The 23,598-nt window shown below is 40.4% G+C and overlaps 1 protein-coding gene across 2 annotated transcripts; it reads right to left on the bottom strand.

Annotated features, from left to right (window-relative positions):
• Positions 1 to 289: 289 nt before the first annotated feature.
• Pacrgl (parkin coregulated like) lies at positions 290 to 16,795 on the bottom strand. Of its 2 annotated transcripts, XM_021163228.2 has the most exons (9): positions 16,675 to 16,795; positions 14,917 to 14,990; positions 14,627 to 14,781; positions 13,543 to 13,610; positions 11,973 to 12,063; positions 9,698 to 9,832; positions 8,929 to 9,036; positions 7,301 to 7,381; positions 290 to 1,033 (listed from the first exon to the last, which is right to left on the bottom strand). In XM_021163228.2, the coding sequence occupies exons 2-9, from the start codon at positions 14,966 to 14,968 to the stop codon at positions 977 to 979; spliced, it is 747 nt and encodes a 248-aa protein (XP_021018887.1). In that variant the 5' UTR covers positions 14,969 to 14,990; positions 16,675 to 16,795; the 3' UTR covers positions 290 to 976. The 2 variants fall into 2 exon arrangements, with proteins under 2 accessions (XP_021018887.1, XP_021018889.1); XM_021163230.2 differs by lacking the exon at positions 14,917 to 14,990.
• Between the last annotated feature and the right edge of the window lie 6,803 nt (positions 16,796 to 23,598).

The following is a 23,598-nucleotide window of genomic DNA, read 5'->3' as shown; positions in this document are numbered from 1 at the left end:
GTACATGCAGCAGCTACCATAGGACACTGTGACTGCCTGTCTCAATGCTGTCCAATGAGGGGCTATGATTTGGATCTGCTGTGGCTATCCAAAGCCTTAGAGCCACTCTTCCTGTCAGTGAGATCTGAGGCCTTACTCCCATTTTCACTTCTCTTTCTCTACCTACCTCTTTCTCTTGCAGAATGATCTAGAGTAAGTTACTAGCTTATCAGAAACTCTGGGCTGTATCAATAAATTATGTTTTAACACACCAAGAAACTGGAAAACACATATACGTAGAACTACAATATCACTGAATACATGTAAGATTTTAATTTCCGAATATCTGTATATACACGCGCGCGCACACACACACACACTCTCATCATCATCAGTATTGTGGGGCTACAAAATGCAAAAATAGCATTTACTTAATTACAATTAACACCTAAAGTTTAGGTAGTTTAAAAAGTTGTAATAAACAACAAACAAAAAGTAACAGGATTTTGACATTTAAAACAAGTTTTTAAACTAGAATATTCAGGACAAAAATGATATTCCCAAAGTTTCCCACATTATAAAATACACATTTACACATTCCAGCTAATAGTTCAGTCCCAAATGTTTACTTGCTATCTTAAAACTTTCTCAGTCTTGGTAAATATAAAAACCAAGAAATGGACAAAACCAACCTATAAAATAAGGCACTGCTACAGAGTGATCTTCAGATGGTCTGGAAGTAAAAATGCATTGGAAAATACATAGGTATGATGGATGAGAAACCCCTACAGCACTCAACGTTTTTACGCACATTACTTTAATTAACTTTTTGTTGACAAGCATCCTGTATGATGATTCTTCTGGACTTGGCACGGTCCCCGTAGCCGAGTTAATGAATGAATGATGCTGTGAGTCGGAATGAACTGAACTGACTAAAGGTCCAGGCAGCCACTGTCAGTGCCTGAGGAAGCAGCGTGGCTTTTGTTGCCTCCCTTATTCAACAGCAGATCGAGCAATATGTTGGGATTTTGGATTTGATGATGATAAGACTTGCCTGACAACAGAAGAAAACATGGGCATTAGAAAACAGTTACTCAGTAGGCACTACATTTGGCTGTTAAGTGTTGGTTAAGAAATATACAAGACTCCTCTGAACCTTCTGACATCACCCAAAAAAATTAAAATGAAGAAAGAAACAATGGAAGGGAGGGAGAGAAGGAGGCAGGGAGGAAGGAAGGGATGGAGGAAGGAAGATGGATCCAATTTTTTATCTACTCACTGGAGCATGGTCAAACTCTCAGTGGTGAACCTCTTAAACTAAACTGAACAACCCAGTCATTCCCCTCCTCCCCACACCCGCACGGGGAGCCATCAATTGTGGACAGCTAGTGTCAGCATCCTCAAAGAAAAGTAACAAAAAAAAAAAAAAGATACAACCAAAATTACAAGATGAGGAGAACATTTTCTGAGGTAAATAAAAATAAGATAACCCTAAATATCTAGAGAAGCAGTGTGAAGTCAGAGCGGGATTTAGGTTGCTCTTCCCTGTACCTCACTAGCATACTTGAGTTAACTCCTTCTCTGCACCCAATATCCTGATGTAAAGGAAGCTCCTAGCAAGTCTCCCTCTAAGGCTCAGCCTGGAGCCTAAATGAGTTTGGTGCTTACAGTGTCCTATGGATCCAGAGTACTTGTCACAGTGCTCACATACACCAGAAGGAAATGAAGGGCACAGCATCTGCCTTTCCCAGGACAAATGAGCACCATGCTGAGCACAGAAACTAAATCATGATTTGTAAAACTGTTTTCAACTTAAGACTGGGAAAGATTAGTTAGAAGAAAGAGTCTGTGTTTGTAACAAACGTTTCCATTTCTCCAGTAGTTGAGCCTTCACATTATTATAATCTATAAAAGTCAAAAGAAATAGGAAACACCTGCACTAAGAATTCCTGGTTTTAAAACATTTTTAGGTCTTTTTTTTTTTTTTATGTGTATGGGGTTCTGAATATATGCATGTGTACGTCATGTATAGAATGTTCAAAGAGGCCAGAAGTGGGCATTAGATTTTCTGTGGTTGTAACCCATCACCAGGTGGATGTTGGGATGGGAACTGCACCCTCTGAGCAGACAATACTCTTAACTAATGAGTCATTTCTCCAGTCCCAAGAACTTTTTAAAGACTCATTACTACTGAAGAAACTTAATATTTGTTTTTAAGTTCTTGGCAGAGAAAGAGGAATATTGCTTATTTACTAGTATTGTTAGCACAATACTAATGAAACCAGAAGAAAGGCACAGTCACTAATTCCAATACATAGCTTTAAAAAAAAAAACTTTAGATGTGTAAACTTTATGAGTATGAGTGTTTTGCCCACATGTGTTTCTGTACCATGTGCGTGCCTGATGTCCAAGGAAGCCATCAAGAGAGCGACATGTCTGCTTAACTGGAGGTTGTGAATCAGTGAGTACAGAGAACTGAACCCAGGTTCTCGGCAAAAGCAACAAGTGCTCTCAACAAGTGCTGAGCCATCTCTCTACCCAATAATAAACCTTAATGATAGCATAATTTAGTACTATTATACTAAAATATAAAGTAGAACACACAGGGCCAGTAAAGAATTCTGAGGAATACTTAATATCTATTGTAAAAACAAACCCCTTTTCTTTTAAAATTCAGTATTAGCAATATCCAAAGCCAGTAAGACTGAGTGACAACCAAAGAGCCTCCTCTCTGGGACCTTGAATTGGCCAACTGCATTTTCTGCAGGCCAGCTCCAAATAACAAACCACAGCTTCTGAAATGCATCTCTACTAGACTTCCCCTGCCAAACACAAAGGCATCCATAAGTGTCACATGATCCTCCCATCCCCTTTTCCTGATTCATTCCCTAAAAAGGTCTCCTGAAGGCAGACAACCATCTATCTAGGAGAGGTCAGCTTAAAAAGCTGTCATCATTATTCACCATCTGTTCACTGGCATTTATTTCACAAAGGAGGTAAGCACAATTACTTCTGGGATTCAGATTCTAGGATGACCAAGTACGTTTACAAAGTAATTACTTCATCAGAAGTAGAGTCAGGACTAGTAGGTGCTGGTTCTACACATGTCCTCAGGGTCGACCAGTCTCCTGTCTAGGACTCAAACATACAAAAAAAAAAAAAAATTGCATTCTCTAAACCGGGCAGTGGTGACACACGCCTTTGATCCCAGTGTTTAGGAGGCAGAGGCAGGCGGATTTCTGAGTTCCAGGACAGCTAGGGCTACACAGAGAAACCCTGTCTCGGAAAAACAAAACAAAACAAAAACAAACAAACAAAAAAAACAGTCCCTTTAAGACTTAGTTCTTCTGTATAAACTTTAGGTGTTCACCACAAAAACAATATATGCAATTTATAAATTATTAAAAGTAATAGAACTAGCTAATTAAGGCATGGACAGCAAAGCAGTATATATAATCATATACATTTCCATGTAATTATTTAGAAAACACAGAAAATTAAAGTTCTGCCCAGAAGTGGTGACACACACCTTTAGTCCCAGCACTTGGGAGGCAGAGGCAAGAGGATTTCTGAGTTCAAGGCCAGCCTGGTCTACAGAGTGAGTTCCAGGACAGCCAGGGCTACACAGAGAAACCCTGTCTTGAAAAACTATAAAAAAACAAAAAAGAAAGAAAGAAAGAAAGAAAGAAAGAAAGAAAGAAAGAAAGAAAGAAAGACAATGAAAGTTCTACATTGTTAAGCTAAGTAGCTGAATACTTCTTTCAAATCATAAAATTTCAATTAATCTTGCTGACATCATATAGTAATGAAGCTCCCATATTCTTCTCCTTGCAAAGTTAGGGAAATAAATCAGATCAACTCTTCCAGAATTTATATGTGTTGGACTAATGTAGAAGTGGCATCTCCAGCTACAGAGAGATTCTAAAACTCAGAGGAAGAAAACAAGACCACATAAAGGGAAAAGATCCACCACTACAGGTAGCTCATCGGACCTTCTGACACATACAAAGATCTGGGATTTCTCTCTAGTACAGATAAGTACAGAAATCACTAAATACAAATTTTATAAGGAGGTTGGGTTGGGAGGTTGGTCACCCTTGCTCTGACCTTTTCACTGGTTGAAAAAAATATCAAAAATAGTTTAGAGAGAAAAGCTAAGAGTGTACCACTCAGATTGTCACAAAAATATACAGGCCTGGATTTACCCAGCATGGTTCTGAAAAATCTTAAAAATTACACTATCAGACCATCAGGTTCTCTTTCTGAACCCAACTCCCCTGCCTGCTGGACCCCTGTGTGTTTTCAGACGTAGGTTCTGGGACTTTCTGACAACATCAGAGAATGGCTTTGGCCTGAAAGTGTCTGATGTCCTTTGAACATATCTGAATCCACAGCAAGTCCTCTAGAGCATGCCCAGATGCCCTGAGTAGGCTGCCGTCCCTGCCAGACCTTCATTATCCTGCCACCTCTCTGCCCATCTTCATCAAACCTGCTGATGTGAAACCAAACAGGTTAGATTTCCTCCCTGCACCCATCTTTGCTATCTGTTATCTGTGGAGTCCTCTGGGGAATGCACAGCTGCCCAGAGCAGTCTGCTATCCCCACTAGACCTCCATTCTCCCACCACCTCTCTCCACATATCTTCATCCAAGTCCTTGATCCACAACCTTACAGCCCAAGGATATCCACCAGAAGCCTACTACACTGGGATCATTGAAGTTAGGCCCCCTCCCAGTACTTACTACAACAAGGAACATCCAGGGACTAAAGCCATCCGGATGGCTAAAGGACCTGGAAAGAACAGAAGCAACAAATACCAGGGCAGTATGACACAATCAAAACATATCTATCCTACTACTACAGCAAGCCCTGGATAGCCTAACACAAATGAAACACAAGAAAATGACCTTAAATCCAATCTTACAAAGATGATTAGAGACCTTTAAAGAGGACATTAATAAATGTCTTAAAGAAACACAGGAAAGGGTTTCCATCTGAGCCCTGGAGCTAACCCTGTGCTACAGCTCTCCATACCCAAATTCTGCCATGAGAAGAAGGTAAAGAGTCCCAGACCCAAGGACCAGAAAATATTCTCTAAGCCGGGCAGTGGTGGTGCATGCCTTTAATCCCAGCACTCAGGCGGCAGAGGCAGGTGGATTCCTGAGTTCGAGGCCAGCCTGGTCTACAAAGTGAATTCCAAAACAGCCAGGGCCCATACAGAGAAACCCTGGCTCGAAAAAACAAAAGACAAAAACAAAACAAAACAAAAAACCCAGAATATATTCTCAACAAAATCAAAGAAGAAAACTTTCCAAACCTTAAGAAAGAGATATCTATCATCTATAAGCTTACACGAAGCTTATAGAACACCAATTAGACTGGACCAGAAAAGGAAATCTTCCCAGCACATAATAATCAAATCAAATCAAAATCTTCAGAACAAAGAAAGAATATTAAAAGTCGCAAGGGAAAAAGGCCAAGTAACATACAAAGGCAAACCTATCAGAATTATATCTGACTTCTCAATAGAGACCCTAGAAGCTAGAAGGGCCTGGACAGATATCCTGCAACTTCTAAAACACCACACATGCCAGTCTAGACTACAACACAAACAGTGGCTTTGAAAACATCTTTCTGCTGGATATAAGAAACATACCTCAGCAACAGAGATAGAGTTAAGGCCTGAAAAAAGTTTTCTGAGCAAACGGACCCAAGAAGCAAGCTGGAGAAGCCAAAATAGACTTTCAACCAAAATTAATCAAAAGAGACAGTGAAGGACACTTCATACTCATCAAAGGAAAAACCTACCAAGATATCTCAATTTTGAACATCTATGCCCCCCAAACAAAGGCAATCACATTTGTAAAAGAAACATTGCTAAAACTTAAATCTTACATCAAACTCACACAGTAATAGTGGGAGACTTCAACACCACTCTCACCAATTGAAAGGTCATCCAGACAAACCTAAATAGAGAAATAATGAAAGTAACCTACATTTTTAATCTAATGGACCTAATGACACCTACAGAATATTTCCCTCAAACACACACACAAAAAATAGACCTTCTTAGCACCTCATGGGNCCTTCTCCAAAACTGACCACATATTCAGTCACAAAGCAAGCCTCAACAGATACAAGAAATAATTGAAATAACGCCTTGTATCTTATTAGACCACATGGAATAAAGCTGAATTTCAACAACCACAGAAGCAACCGAAAGCCTACTCACTCATGGAAACTGAACAACTCCCTACTCAATGATCTCTGGGTCAGGGAAGAAATAAAGAAATTGGGATAGGGGAGGCTCCAAAGAATCAGTGGGGGTGACTGTAGCTGAGACTCACTGCAGTGTGGATATGGAACCTGAAGAGACCATCTCCTGTAGCCAGGCAGGAACCCCAGTGGAGCAATAGGGACAACAAGCCATCTACAAAAGTTTTGACACAAAATGTATCCTGTCTATAAGAAACACAGGAAGAGGATGGAGCAGGGACTGAGGGAATGGCCAACTAATAACCTGCCCAACCTTAGACCCATTCCATGGGCAAGCACCAATTCCTGCACTATTAACGATGCTCTGCTATGCTTGCAGTTAGAGGAGTCTAGCATGGCTTTGAGTGGCTCCACCTAGTAGCTGACTCAGATGGATGTAGAAACCCACAGTCAAACTTGGGGAGTCTTATGGAAGAGGGGAAGGACTGAGGGCCCTGAAGAGAATAGGAACTCCATAGAAGTCAACAAACTTGGGCCCTCAGGCTCTTGGAGACTGAACCACCAACCAAAGAGAAAAAAGCTTAGGCTGGGCCTAAGCTCCCATACATATATAGGAGATGAGTTGTGTGGTGTTCATGTGAGTCCTGAACAACTGGAGAGGAGGCTATCCATAAAGCTGCTGCCTGTCTGTGGAATTCATTCTTCTGGATGCTGCCTTGTCTGTCCTCAGTGGGAGAGAATGTGCCTAGCTCTGCAAACACTTGATGTGCCAGGGTAAGGAGAAACCCAGAGGCTTCCACCCTGGGTTTGGGGAAAGGGACTGTGAAAGGAGGAAGAGTGATCAAGATGTAAAGTGAATAAAAGAAAAGGGAGGGGAGTAATGAGCAGGATGTGATAAATGAGTAAGTAAAATAGTTAAAATCAAATTAAAAAAACAAAAAAAACCTACACAATCACAACAAAACAGAAATTCTTACCCTAAAAGAGGAAAACCTGGGAAAGGTCACATTTGTCCTTGCAGCTGCAATGAGCTACCACATGCTACCATCTCTCCTAGGACTGAAAGTCGACCATACCGAAACAATGCAAGTAGAGTTCTACTCACACTTCCGCCATGCTGCTCCAGCTTTTGCAGAGCACTGGTGATGGGCTCTTTGAATTTTTTGTCCATTAGCCTCTTCGAAAGCTTTTGGAAATTAGGAGAAAGTGGGGCTTAATCAATAATCTCTGTATAAGCACAAATAAATTTTGAACATGCCTTAATTTAAGGAAGTCTAATTTACTTTAAAAAAAACTAAGACAAAATTTGTTTCAGTAAATGCTTCACTAAAATTTACATTTAACGATATAACATGTGGTTAAAAGTTGAATTTATGTCACTTCAAGCTCTACCTATCTCACAATATCTGCTACAGCAAGTTATCTGGGGCTGGGGAAATGACTGACTTTAATACCTAATATCCACATTAAGAGCTGGGTGTGGTGGCTTCTGTTTATAAGTCTATCACTGGGGTGGCAGAAACAGGTTGGGACCCACTGGCCAGACAGTGTAGCCTAACTGGCAAGCTCCAGGTAAACAGAAGATCTGTCTTAAAGGAAGTGGACAGTACTTCTGAAGACAACACCCTACATTGTCCTCTACCATCCACATGCATGCTTGTATACAGACATACAGGCACAAACACTCTTGCATCCACATACAAACACATGTACTCACACAAAAACTACATTTACAAAAACATGGCATAATTTTCATTTCATCATATGCAAGTCCATGCAGAGAACAGATATGGTAGAGAGCTCTGCCTCCAAAGCACAGCTTGTTGCTGGGGTGACTTGAGAAGTAACTGACTGCCAAAGGAAAGGAGACTAGAATGCACAGAACCACTTATTTCTGCTTACATCCTAAACACACGATAGCGAGACACATAAGATGTTGTTTAAAAAGGAGAGGATAGGTGAAGGAAGACAGATTCAGAGGCATGGCAGAGAAGCAGTGCTATGTAGGCAGTCATGAGCAACCACACCAGCATTCCCATTAAATACATGCATTTCTGCAGACAACAACCCAGACAGTTCAGCTACAATAAGCCATACTTTCTACTAAGCATTTTGGAAATATATTCAACATAGATTTAATAGAATGATACTGAGTATTTTTATTATAAACCTAAAATCAGTGTTTAAAGTTTAATCCATTAGAAAATAATAGAAAGGCACTGTCTACTAAATATTCTCTGACAAACTCAGTCTAATCTCCAATTGTTGGTTAGAGTTGGTTAGCACACACTGCTAATGTTACTGGATAACACCCAGGTAAATAAAGCAAGCTCTTGATTTGTGTGCGAGGGTTCTGACAGAGAAAATTCAAAGGCTCTAACCAAGGAGTGGACTGATCCTTGGATTCTTCATGTGATAGTATAATAAAAGGAAAGGAAGGGGAGTGGGTGAGAGGAGACCCTGAACCCTTCCGTGTGCTCTTCCCAAAAGCCCATCCATTTCATGCCCACTACAAGGTCACCTGTTCCACATCACCACATCCTTCCTGTCAGGAAAGACTGACACCTGTGAAACACTGAGTCCAAACAAATCCTTCCTCTCATTTGTTTGTTTCTGCCAGGTATGTCATACCATGACAAGAAACTGTGTCTTTAAGGATTTGAGCTAGGTTAGTGCTTGATTTGAAGGCTGGGGTTATGAAGATATGCACAGTTACGTTCCTCTTGCACTCACACTTGTAAGCAGAAGTTTCAGATGGCCATTCAGAGACGGGCCAACCACCACACTCAGCTGCACCAGTGCGCTCAGTCCTCTTTCAAACACTTCATCATCAGAATGAACCTGTGGGGCCAGTTAACAGGAAAAATTAAAACCTGCACAACCCTCCAAAAGAGCCTCTGGATGCGTCCACTTGGACCCTCTCCATGAGTCTTTAGGTACAGTTCTACTCCCTACTTTTGGAATGGATTTTCTACAAGAATTAATGCACTTGTATCTCAATGAGACTTGTTCATTGGAATCAATGGTGGAAAAGTAAAAGGACAAGATGGAAAAACTGAAAGGGAGGAGAACAGGGGAAGGGGTAAGCAGGTGTAAGACAGCAGGGCTAAGCATTTTGTCCTAGAGATTATCCTATCAACAAACACAAGTTGAGGAGTAAGCTTTATTGCACTGCATCTAAAGGTGAAACAATTTCTACCAGCTACGAGTAGTTACTAATTTGCATCTATTATAGAGAGAACAAACAGAGTCACCTGAGTTAGTTCCTCTAACTATCTACAGGTTCCCTTTTACTCCCAGGACCCTAAAAGTACATCCTCTAAAGTCATCAAGTACTTAACTGTCTGACTCTGACAGTGCATATACTTGTCAAACCATGAGTTAAGCACTAATTTGCATGTATATGATAGAGGGAAAGAACAGACAATGTTCTCTTGTATCACAGTTTTCATCCATACCACGTTATTAGGAATAATGAAGTCCAGTGAAATCAATAACTTACTAGAGCTGCCTTCAGCACAGGGATCAGTCGAGGTAGCAAAGGGATAGCTTTTTCAGGAGCACCCTTGACCAGAAGCAACTCCCTAAAGCCTTCCTTTGACACAAAAGTATAAGGATGCTTGGTTTCCCTCAGACCCTGCCAAAGAAAATACAAACACAGAAACTTGATTCGATACCTTTCGGTTACGTTACAAAACACAGAACTCAATGCTAGTATAGATGGAACTAGAAGTCTATTTAATATTTTCCTAATCACAATGAACAATTTCAGCAATTATAATTTGAATTATACTGAGAAATCATGTAAAAAGATACATGATACTCTTTACTCTTACCAGAAAAGAGAAAAAAAAAAAAAAAAAAAAAGCAAGAAATGGGAAAAAAAAGGAACAAAGATAAAAAAAAGGAAAAGGTAAAAAAAACAACAACAACAAAAAACAAAACAAACAAACAAACAAAAAAAAACAAAGACAGATAAGGTGAGGAGAGGTGGAGGCAAAGGAAAAGCTACTAGTCAAAGGAAGTCATTAGAACACTGAGGTCCCTGCAGGGCAGCAAACTGCTCGCTGTGTGCTCCATATGGGACCCTCAATGTGCTCAGTGAGTTCCAACAACATAGTCCTTCACACTTAAATACATTAAGATATTTAGAAGGCAGATCCTGCACTGTTTGTCTGGGACAAGACCTGTCAGAACTTAAATATGCTGTTCAGAGTGGAGTACAATTTGAAAACAATCTATGTATAGCATTTCTCATGATGTCTTTCTTCCTGAATGCCTTAGAATAGTCAGCACTCCATTATCTACCAGCCACTACTAGAAGATAAAAATGACTGTCTGACTGCAACAAAAGTCAAAGAAAGCCAAGAGAAAGCAGCAGCAATGCTCTTGACTCTCTCTGTGAGGCAGGTCTAAATAACCAGCTACAAAATCAAGTTACCAATGCCAATTTTCAGTATTTTGTCAATTTGACCTGAGTATCTTCTTCCAAACAGTGGTCAAATAGCCCCTTCTCACTGTCCTATCATGTTTCCTAAAACAAAGTCAACAGGAAAAATCACTCATTAAAAGATTCAGCACCTCTCCTAGCAGTACCTGTATCTTACTCATTTTCAGGATGGAGAATTGAAAGTCAAAGCTGAAATGAATCCCAACAGTGGTCTGTCTGTACTTCTTCCCCATGATTAGGTGAGGAGAAGAAAAAAGCAAGTTGCTACCCAGCACAGAAATGAATGTCCTGGTGGTGGGTCACAGGGACATATACACTACTGGTCTAGGCCACTGAGACACCTTGACAAGTAAAGGCAACAAGCACTAAGCTGACACCTCAGTTCAATGTCGGATGCCATATGGTATAAGGAGAGCGCCAAGTCCTACAAGCTGTCTTCTGATTTCTACGTACACTCTGTGGCACACCCACACCCACACCCACTCCCACAACAAAGGAACAAGGAAGCAAGCAAGCAAACAAATGTTTCACAAGGGCTTATTTGAAAGAGCTGTAAAAGCAGAAACCCTTGAGTGGCTTCCCAAATTAAAGTACTTTGTTTACCCTAACCATTTGGAGTATGTAATATATTACTAATTTTGATTACTCTAAAATAGGGTTTGCAATTATATATAAAAGAGTTATGAATCTTGGAGCCTGCATGGGACTGTACTAGGTCCTCTGCATGTATGTTATAGTTGTGCAGTTTGGTGTTCTTTGGGACTCCTAACAGTGGGAGTAGGGGCTGTCAGACTCTTGCCTGCTTTTAGGACCCTTTCCTTCCACTGGCTTTCCCTGTCCAGCCTTGATATGAGGCGCTGTACCTAGTCTTATCGTAACTTTTTATGCTGTGTGCAGTTAATATCCCTGGGAGGCCTGCTCTTTTCTGAGGGAAATTGAAGATGAGTGGATCCAGGGGTGTGGGGTAGGTGTCAGAAAGTGGGGAGGGGAGCAAGGGGAAACTACAGTGGGGATGTAAGGTGTGAGGGAAGAATGAAGCAAAAGAGACATGTCTATAAAAGAACTAAGTATGAGTTACCATCCATTTCTTTTATTCACTCATTCCTGTTAGATTTTCATTTTTATAAGACTGGTTAATTAATTTATTTTATATGTGTATATGTATAAAACAAATAGAATTACTTTCTTAGAGTCCAATATTTTAATGTTTCTCACTTGATACTAATTTTAAAAGTATAGAATGAGATGTACTTATAGCATGCAAAATAACAGCAAAATTTTAAAAATATTTTTTCTATAAGCACTCACGAGTGTTAGAATGTTTTACCTCAGCTAACGTAATTAGAAGCGGGTCAAATGGAAGAATTTCAGGCGGGCATTCCCACTGTAATCTGTGTTTTACTGAGCCATGTACCAATCTAAAATACAAAAGTCAGTGAATGTAGCAGGAAACGCCACCAGCATTTCTAAGCAAGTAGCTTGTAACCCAATACTCTTCCCAGAATAGAGATGTATAATTATTTTATGACATACAGGAATATCATACTCTTGAGGACACACACGAAGCAGTGCAAGTAAACAAGCCTTCCCATCCCCACGTTTTACACAAAACTATGTAGTAAGGTTATATTGCAAAACCTCTAAATATTGTCACTCTCTCAGACTCCTGCCTGATATACATGTTGCACTGACCTCTCTCAGACAGTTACAATAAAACAGGTAACCTATAGAAAATGAAAAAATGTACTAACTACAACACGTAATATTCACAGAGAACATTTTCCTGCACTGATAACACTAATAAGCTGAAGGCAAGCCTGTTTTACTCCTTATGAAAGGGAAGAGAACTAAGTCTAGGAAGATGAAATGGCCCGTTTGAAAGCCTCTCGGTATCCTACAGAGCCATTCCTGAAACACAGCTGATGTGTTTACCAGCCCGACTGTCATGACTGTGACTCACTGGTCATTCGCTAGCACCTCCTCAGTCTTCTTGGTTCCACTGGGCCTGAATTCAGCCTGACTTCTGCACGGGGCCTCAGGAAGGCCACTTTTCCATTTCTAGCAATTCTCAATCGCTCTGGGGAAAGCACTCAAGACATTTAAAACAAAAGAAAGCTTAGATCTCCCTCTCTCTCTATCTCTCTCTCCCTCCACCCCACCTCCTTTCTGTGTGTGTGTGAGAGAGAGACAAGAGAGAAAGAGGGAGAGAGAGAGAGAAAGAGGGGGGTGTCTCCTGTAGAGCAGGTTGGCCTCAATCCCACCTTGTGTAGCCAAGGGTGACCTTCCTATTGCTTCCCCACCTCAGTGCTGGGATTACAGGTATATATAACCAAGACAAATTAACTAAGTGCTAGGAGATTGAACTCAGGCTTCATGTGTGGTAAAAAACATTCCAGGAATAGAACTATATCCCTAACCCTTCAATTTAGAATCTAAGAACAAAATAGCAATAATAAATTCAAGAATGCTTCTTTAGCTTATTTTTCACTTAAACTGGAAGATACTATTTAAGAAATGCAGTTTTGAAATTTATTTACATTACCTACAAGACAGGTGAGGTTTTTGGTTTGGTTGGGAATTTTATTTTTTGCTGTTGTTTTCAATTTGTAGACGTGTTATGATTGTTTAATGCTTAAATTAGTTGTACCAAAAGTGGAATCCTCAGCTCAATTTAATGTCTTGAGTTATTTGGTGCTTTACTACAGATCTTTGAAATTACATATTGGAGTTGATGTTTTTTTATCAACAATATCCAGAGATTTATACCAACTTAATAATCAAGGTAATAAGTCACTTTTGATTTCAATCTCACTAGTAAATAAATTTTCAACAATTTAAGCTGAATAGTATATTGACTTCATTCAGTTACTCTGAGCTATGGATTGTATTGATTTTACCTGCAAGGAATGCCTCCTTGAGAGTAAATAGCTGCGAATGCAGTAGGGGCCCGTGGCTGTTCACCAAACTGAAATTAAAGAACAAAAATATCACCACCACCTCCACTTACTGATGTCTTCAATTTTAATTCTGCTGAGATCAGGCACATGTGCAGTGCACACACACAATACCCCAAAGTGTGCAAATCCCTGCTCACCTACTCAACTGTGAAAAAGACACATAACCAAGGCTTTGTGGTTGTTTCTCTTCAACCCCTAATTTGACTCAAAGGTTTGCAGGTGGCTGAATGCATACACAGACCGAAAAGTCTTTCCACTTTCTCTTTCATACTGTATAAAGAATCCACGGATTAAGAATACAGAGAGTAGAGATTTGCTTTTACTAATCGCTGTATTGTCATACATGCCCTCTGGTCAAGCATAGATGTGTAAAGACCAGAGAATCTATTTAACTTCTCCAAATACCCTTTATGCTTTTGTGAAGCAAAAAAAGGCTTGGTAGGATCACAGATCAGGAACAAATCTTATAAACATATATGTAAATGTATCTTCTAGATTATAGAAGTGCACTAGGGACAGAGAGAGAACACTTGCTTTGAGCTAGCACTGTATGGCCTGCCTGCCAAGTATAGATATACAGAGGTCAGAGAATCTGTGTAACTTCTCCAAACTAGCTTTATGATTCTATTAAACAGAGGATTATAGTATGGCTTCTGGTAGACCAAATTTGTAGAACATAAAAAAAAAACGGTTAAGTGTTTTATATGAGCACAGAATGAATTGAATGAGCCACTCCATGGCGGCTGAATGCAAGTTACTAAGCTGACATTCGAAAGTAGCATAGAACAAAAAGCTGACTTTCAATTTACAACATAACAAAATTAACATAGCCAGCTAAAATCTAGCAGAAAGGAAACCCAAGAGAGCATTCACAATGGCTAAACTGGAATCAGCTAAATGCCTATTCCTATAAAATGTACTTCTTTTAGTGTTCTGATTTAAAATATAATGTACTGTAAAGTATAACATATAATGTCCTTTTATAATAAGTAGACAGTGTGCTGCTTGAGGAAACTGCACTCACAGGGTTAATGGTTTTAGGGTTGAGCTTGTCACTTGGCCGAGGACGAGCCCTTCTTGCAGCCTCTGGAGAACTGGTTAATGAGGAGGATTTGCTCGGCGGAACTGTAGTCCTGTGTTTCATTTGTGTGCTTGAGGATTCCCGTTGATCATTACTACCTAAGAAGAAATGAGCAGAACATCAGTACAAAAGAGGGAATGCCACAGAAACTGATCCTGCATCCCCACGGAACACAGATTGCACTGTCAACTAACAAGCCTGGCGTCTCCCTTTGGAAAAAGGAAACGCTGTACCTGCCGCTCTGTTTCTCAACTGCACACCTCCAGAGCACTCTGATCTCTGCATAGCTTCTCCTTCACCCCTGCAGCTAAAGAAAACAATTTCAGAATCTGTTCATCTTCCAAAAATGAATACAGTTATAGACAGATGTGGGTGTGAAAGCCCAAAGTTACCATCTTTTTCAATAGCTCCCTTCCTGTGTATTGGGACAGGATCTCTCACTGAGCCCAGAGCTCCCCTTATTGGCTAATATGGCCGGTCAGCTTGTGCCAGGAATTCCCTTGTCAGTGTCTCACATGTGCTGGGATGATAGGCAGATCACCACCTAGGCTCTTAACAGATTCTGTGTGATCAGACTCCTTACCAGCTGAGCCATCCTGTTGGCCCTACTTTCTATTTTAAATCAGTTTCAAAGCCACTGAATTTCTTCACTTGAAAAGCTTTTAAACATCCTAGAAAACAGAGCTTCCTTTAAGCATTCGAGGTAGTTTGCATCATGTGTCTGTACACATGCACATTACTGTCAGCAAGTGGGTGTGGCCATGGAGACCAGAGGCTGACACTGGCTGTCTTCTGCTGTTGCTCTCAACAATTTTGGGAACCAGGCTATCTCACTGAGCCTAGGGGTTCAACTCAGCTGGTCTGCAAGCCTCTAGGATCTTTCCAAATTACTAAATGTTTGCTTTTTAGTCAGGGTCCCATTACATAGACCTTGCTATGTAGCCCAGAGTGGCCTTGAGCTTAGAGCGATCTACCTGCCTATGTCTCTGGAGTGCAGGAGCCCTTAAAGGCATGTGACAGTGTATCTGGCAAAAATAATCTTTAACTGCTAAAAGTATCACTCTTTACTTTAAAAGACGACACAAGTATGTTTGGTTTAAAACAATAATATCCACCTGAGTGAATATTATTCCATCACTGACAAGCATGGCCTCATATATTTTGTGAAAAAGGCTTACTTCCTCCTTAGACTACTTTGGTCTTTAAGTGACTTGAGGTAGGTAGTGGGGTATAGCAGTGACTAAAGGAAATAAAAAGGTGAAAAATACGCTGCTATAAATACTACCAAGTCACCCCTCATTTCTTCCCTAGAGTTCTACATAGACAAACCAGAAACCCAGTTAATGTGGAAGGCTTACATTATGCCACAATGTCAGAGGTGTAAACAACAAACACAACACAAACCCCCTAGCTTTCATTGAGGTCTCTGCCTACAAGGGGCTGGGGGCACCTGTATATGCTAGGAAATCCATACTATCATTGCTTTACACATACCAAATTTCAGTAGCCACTAGTTTTAAGATCAGGGCACTGATCGCCAACTTTCTTCTATTCTCTAATTAGAAACCTAGAAAGTTCCAAAACGTTTTTTAAAAAGTCGCTCAGCTAACGAAGCTGTTGCCCAACTGCAAAGGCGCTTCCAACGGCAACAGACACCCTCATCTTATTTAGCATGAAGTAAAATCTGCTTTCCATCTTTCGATCACCCCATCACCATAACAACCCACTTCCCAGCACCTAAGTTCAATTTAGCTCCAGGGTGTTATTAATATTAAAAACGAGGAAGTGCATAGACACCGTTATGGAGGCCGGGGTTTGGGGGGGGGGGAAGGATAGATATGTGCGGATTCCAGCTACAGAAAACTCAAGCCAAGTTCCCGGAGCCACTGTGCTCTAGGGACCTTAGCAACAAGCTCCCGCGGCTCCAGCCACGGGAAGCGGGCGTGAGAGAGCCCCACACCGAGGCTCCGGCCTCTGGTGCCCGCTCCTACCGCCTCTCCCGCCGCCACCGGCGCTGGCCGCCACCCTCGTGGGGCTCCCCTCCGGCTCTCCGCACCAAAGCCCTCTGCCACAGCTGCAGGCAGCGGTGATTCAGGAAACCAACTTCAAGTAGCATAAACATCCGGCGCCGGACAGTGACGTCACACGCGCGCCGCTAACGCTAGTCCAATTATAGGGAGACTACAGCGACGCTCGGGAAGTTGCCTGGCAACTAGGGGGCGTTCCAAAGGCTACTGTCCATAAGGCGTACCTGTGGACCGTCTCAGGTGACAACGGAGCCCTGGGAAGACCTTAAAGGAAGTTTAAGTTTTAGTTTTCGGAGAAAAGACGCTGATTCGCTCTAGTTCTCCGGTCCTGCATCTCTCCAGTCTACGTGCTTAACTCATAGCTTCTCAGGACTATTTAATGTCCTCCAACATGACTGACTGCCTTAGGTCCTGACAGCCATGGGCTTCTTTTAGCTTCCTGTCAGGCTAATTCCTTTCCTTACCATTCCATATGCTCTTACATTCAACTGCAGAATGCTCTAATTTTATAGTATATAATTATAACATAATTTTAATTTTACAATATTCTAGTCTTATAGCTATAAACATATTATTTTGCCCTTCATTACTTTCAAGAAATTGGTGTTGGGGCGGGGGGCGGGGTGATGTGTTCCTTTGCAATTCCATCAGCAATAATTTAGGTAATATCTGTTAAATGATCAAACTCTTTTAGACCTTTCTACTTCACTCTTCTCTAGAATTCTCTTTGTTAAGCCTAAATTCTTAGCTATTTTCTCAAGTGTGGGGTAGAAGTTTCATGTTTTATTTCAGACCTCAGACCATGTATGATGCACAAAGTTTCCAGTTCTTTATTTTAAAAAATGACCACAAATTATGTAAATTTCTCTCAATTCTAAATAAAACCTTTCTGCTTTATGTTTTTGGTTTATAAAAACCTTATCAGGGCATCATTCAAAAATGATGAGTGCTTTCTGGGTGATCCTAGTTGGAGGAGCTTCTAGGAAATCCACCTGAGACTGACTAGAAGGCAGCTGGATAGACCAGATAGAGGTTTGGAAAGAGGTCTAAACCGAGGTGTGGATTTTAGGACCAAGAGCATGTGGGTGATGATAACCAGGAACATGAGGTGAGGTGCAAGTGTTTCTTGCACACTAGAGTGTATGAGAAGCCCCTTCTCATCTTATTTTAGATATAAGGGAATACTTTATTTTATATAAGAAAATAAAGGGATGAGGTAGGGGTGCCATATGTATCTACCAATATGGAAAAAAATCTGAAACCACAGAATAGTGTAATTTCTTTTTGCTGCCACAGACCCACTCTGATTTTTTTAGTACTGTCTGATGGTGATTGGTATGAACCATATCAACTTGCTCTTTATTTTTTACATTTATTTGGATTTAATTAGTGGAGAATATTAATAAATGTTTGGGAATTATTGAAGAGTGGAATATTGATTTTTTTCTACTTTCTTGATCACTGTTCTGCTGTTGTGAAGAGACAACTTGACCAAGACATCTCTTACCAAAAACAAAAGCATTTAATTGGGGACTTGCTTACAGTTTCTGAGGTTTAGTCCATTATCATCACTGAAGGTAGCACACCAGCATGCAAGACACTGGAGCATAGTTTAGTGGTTCATCATGACCCACAGGCTGGAGCAAGAAATATTGGGCCAGGTGTGGGTTTTTAAAAGGCTCAAAGTCCAATCCTTAGTGACACACTTCCTCTAACAAGGCCACGCCTCCTAATTCTTCTAGTACTACTGAAGAGTTCCACTCCCTGGTTACTAAACATTCAAATAAAGGAGCCTGTGAGGGGGGCATTCTCATTTAACTTCATTTTGTAATTCTTTTTGCTGTTTCAGACTCACTCTGTCATTTTTAGTACTATTTGCTCTTGTGAAGCTCATTGGTATGAACCTTATCAACTGGCTGTTTATTTCTGGCCTTTGTTTGAATTTAGCTAGTGGAAAAATATTAATAAATATTTGTATATTAAGTGGATAATACTAATAAATAATAAATACAATAAGTATTCCACTCCCTTGCTACCTTAGACTTGTAGCCATATAATGCAAAAAATGTACTCAGATCAACTTCAAAAGTTTCCATAGTCTATACTATCTCAACATTATTTAAAAGGCTAAAGTTCAAAGTCTCTTCTGAGATTCAAGGCAATCTCTTAACTGTGATCCCTCATGAAACTGAAATTAAAAAAAAAAAGTATGTGATCATATACAGTGGGACAGATTATACATCAGATTACAAAGGGGAGGAAATGAAGCATAGTGAGGAAAAACTGGACCAAAGTAAAACAGAAAAACAGCAAGGCAAATGCCAAACTCCGATTGGCCATGTCTGATGTCACAATGTTCTTCAGATCACTTCAGTTTTGTTGACTACAACACAATTCTTTCTCTTGGCTGTTCCCCCCATGTCCCCTGATCTGCAGCTCTCTTTGGTAGGTATCCTATGAATGGCATTTCCAAACTCTTGGGGTTTCCAACACAATACAGGCTTCACCTTTATGGCTACATATAATAGCTTCTCTGGGCCTCCATGAAGGGACACTCTTGAAACATTCCTGGCCCCAGTGGCTTTCCTTGACTGTGGAGAGAAATGTGATGATGTAATTCTTGTATCCTTGACACTAAAGCCAGAACCACATGGCTGAAGCTACCAAGTTCTGCTGCTTGATGTGGCTAAGGTAATATGGGAGCTAATCTGGGGGTGGAAGAGAAGACACACACACACACACACACAGAGAGAGAGAGAGAGAGAGAGAGAGAGAGAGAGAGAGAGAGAAACTAGGAAGTATGTGTTGGCTTTTGAAACTTCAAAGGCTAACCCCAATGAGATAAAGTCTTTCATAAGGCCATACCTCTTAATCCTTCTAATCCTATCAAAAAGGTCCACTCCCTAGTGACTAAGCTTTCAAATATATGAATGGGGGGTCATTCCTATATAAGCCAGCACATACATCTAGGGGCATATAGGGCTGGCCACAAAAATCATAGCTGCTTTTTGACATAATGTCTGTGTACACCTCAGCAAAATGTTTATCTTCAAGGTGATGATGTGAGGAGGTGGGATCATGGGAGGTGATTTGTCTAGAGTTGTGTAACTGTCACAGTTGGACTTATGTCCATAAAAGAGAGTCCTGAGGACTACTCCCTCTCCTTCCAACCCCTACATAAGGATGCTTTGAAATGGCACCATCTGTGAAATTGAAAGGAAGTCCTCACCAGACAGAATCCGTTGGTTGTTGTCTTAATTTGAGACTTCTTAGCCTGATAATGAGGGGAAAAGTGAGAAGTAAATATTACATCTATAAACTTCCCAGTTTACAGTACCTCTTTAGTAGCAGGCTGAACAAGCTGAGACACTTTCTGTATGTCCATCCCAGGCCTAAAACCTCAGAGACTACTTGTCCTGGATTGCTGCATCATGTGGGCCTCCTACATCTTTAAAAATAAGATCTCTCCAAATTATACTATTTCGGTGTGTTGATACTCATTATGACATTAAGAATTAGCTTATAGAAGTGTGCCATGTTAAGTTCCCAAGATGATACTTTCTCATTGTTTCAGTTTGCTTGTGATTTACTAATTATTTGAATTAATTATAAGTGAATTACCAGAAGTTGTTAAAGAAAGCACAAGTGGTATCAATGGCTTTGCCAAAAAACAAAACAAAACAAAACAAAACAAACAAACAAACAAACAAAAAACCACTTCTTCTATAAATTACAAAGAAAACAATCATCTCTTCTGGCTATTTCTAAGTTCCATCTTTGGGAGATCTGATCTAAAATAATATTCATTGTCTTTTTTCTGAAGCAGATATCATGAAAATAAACTAATTAAACTTATACATATGAACAATTGAGCTATAGTAGCAGCCCCTCAAGCGATAGTAAGTGAAGTGAACAGAGATAACTAAATATAGCCACAGTATCCAAAAGAAAGAAAACTAATCCAAGAGACACAGAAACATATACATTTCCACATCCTGAAAAAGTGGTAAAAACAGATAGCATTATTTCATTGTTTCATTGAACCTAATAATATATTTTTATTATGAGCTAAAGTTTTATGTGGGGATCATGGGTATGGAGAAAATGATAGAGTACAGAGGAGAAGCAAACAGAACTAATGTTATTTGAAAAGGCCATAAAGAAAGTTGTTCATTGGTAAGCTAATAAAAATGTAGTTTGAAAGCAGGTACCCAATAAGGATGGAGCAAGCCAGTCCCAGAAGTCACATGTTTTTAAACAAAAATCACAGTGCCTGAATTTTTATCTCATTTATTATTGTTGAACAGCAAGGACTTTGAGGCTCCCAAACAACACAGGTGATTGTCAACACTCTTGTGTTGGTATGAACTTGTTACTGAAGATATCATATGTCTTAAACTCGGGACATAAGAAAATCCAGAACTGGGCTAGAGGATTCCCTCTTGATGATTAGCTCTAATGATGCCAGACTATGTTATGTAGCTTGGTTGGGATAGGCGTGGGCATTAAGCTCAACAACCTAACTTACTGTAGATCCACTGAGCACCACTGCCAACCAGACAGACAAGATGAGCCTACTGGTGTTTAAATGAAGGAAAGAGGTCCTTCAGAGTGAGGGAGGTCTCTTATCCTTAGGTGGGCTTTAACTCAGGCATTTCGAGGCTGGCATATCATGGTCTCATAAAGAATTTTCACTAATTCAATGAGATACATGGTGTTTTTTTCCCACTAATTTGGATTTCACAGACCATGTAAGTGTGAACTTTCGAAGCAAGTTTTACTTTAGCATTGATACTGAGAGATTAAGACACAGTGAGAAGATGTGACTCTTAGAAAGCAGGGTATCGTAAAGTTGATAGTCTAGAGGCTTTTATAATACACATGGTAGTCACTGGTGTGAGGCATGGGGAGATAAGTTGGTATGTGGAGGTGGCCCATCCATCAGATGTACAGGTCTTCACATTCTTAGTCATATCTTCATGCATAACTTTCAGGCAATGTAGTTTATTAAGGTCAAAAAAAAAAGAGAAAAGTATAGAAAGGAAAAGAAAAGAAAAATAAGAAACTAGAGCAGGATCCACAAGCAAGTTATGGAATTTCTGGTCTCTGGCCATAACAGAAACAAGTATGTTTCAACTTCTAGACACCCCTAAACTGTTCAACCAGTTTCTGTCTTCTGGTTTCCTTGGTGCAATAGTGGCAAATCTAACATTGGTGCAACCATATACTTTCTGTTTGGATTTTATGTCTGATCCACAGGAGAAAATGACAGGTATGGTAAATTCAAAGTCTTATAGCTAGGGAGGTCATAGAGTCTAGAAGAGGCTGCTGTTGTTTCTTAACTAAATGCACATGATGCACCTATCAAGTTGCTTTATAGCAACTTGTGTTATAGCAACTGTGTGTGTGTGTGTGTGTGTGTGTGTGTGTGTGTCTGGAGAATAATGCTGCTATCAAATAAGTGTCTTTTCATTGTGTTAAGTTGCCAATATTTGCAGAATAAATGACTGTTGAGTGCACAACCATAAAAGTGACAGGGCTCAGTGAATATAATGGTAAAGGCAGCAGAGGAATTTAAGAGCTACAAGAAGGACAAAGAAGAAAAGATGGACCTGTGTGATCTGTTGCTTCAAGGCCCTAACATGAAGAGTTATAATTTGAAAATGTTAATCAAATAAGCCTCTTTCCTCCATATTGCTTTTGTTGTGGAATTTTATCACAGCAATAGGAAAGGAATAAAACTCAGCAAATTTCACGCATACAGTAACGCTAGGTTTTGCTGAAAGGACCCTGATATAGCTGTCTCGTGTGAGGCTATGCTAGTGCCTGGCAAATACAGAAGTGGATGCTCACAGTCATCTATAGGATGGAACACAGGGCCCCTAATGGAGGAGCTAGAGAAAGTACCTAAGGAGCTGAAGGGGTCTGCAACCCTATAGGTGGAACTACAATATGAACTAACCAGTACCCCACAGAGCTCTTGTCTCTAGCTGCATATGTAACAGAAGATGGCCTAGTCGGCCATCATTGGGAAGAGAAGCCCCTTGGTCTTGCAAACTTTATATGCCCCAGTATAGGGGAACGCCAGGGCCAAGAAGCGGGAGTGGGTGGGTAGGGGAGCAGGGCAGGGGGAGGGTATAGGGGACTTTCAGGATAGCATTTGAAACGTTAGCTCTCAATGTGAAGAGTGCACACCGCACAAGTATGAGACACCAGAGTCCAGATCATCAGAACAAAAGCAAAGCCAGATAGTGTAGAATCCTTCTGCATCTCCATGATTCCTATGGCTGTATGGTAGACAGATACTGGAGAATCCCCAAAGGAGAATGCCCAGGCAAGCTAGCCAGATATATATCCAATGGTAGACAAGAGAAACTGTCTCAAACAAAATAGGTGAGGACAAATATGTTGTGGATTGGTTCTAATAATATTTGGGTTAACTCACCTTCCAAAATCACAGGAGAATTCAAACATCTGCATGTGAGACGCTGCTGGTCCCTGCCCTGAGCTGGTTCTATTTGGTAAATAAAGTTGTTGGCAACTAATAGCAACTAACAGCAGCAGGACTTTAGATTTCTGGGCAAGGAACTATATGTAGAAGGAGGTTGTAGAATCACCGTGCTAGGAAAGGAATAGGATGAAAACTGCGGAAAACACCAAACTAGCTATGTGAGAATCAGGGAAGTGCGGCCCAGGGGCCACTCCCACAACTGGATCTGGGGTAGCCGAGATGAAATATAAACTTTAGTAAGAAATAATTCAGGAATATCGGCAGGGAGATTTGGTAATGCCTAACCATTGAGCTGTTACGGCCTATTAAAAATAAGGTTCCATGTGTGTGTCTTTCATTCTTAAATCCAAAACATTTGGGTGGGTGTAGAGGAGGCA

This window comes from Mus caroli, chromosome 5 (genome assembly GCF_900094665.2).
Source record: "Mus caroli chromosome 5, CAROLI_EIJ_v1.1, whole genome shotgun sequence".
NCBI classification, from domain to species: domain Eukaryota; kingdom Metazoa; phylum Chordata; class Mammalia; order Rodentia; family Muridae; genus Mus; species Mus caroli.
The sequence above is the reverse complement of the archived record's forward strand: the minus strand, read 5'-3'. Positions and strand labels throughout refer to the sequence as shown.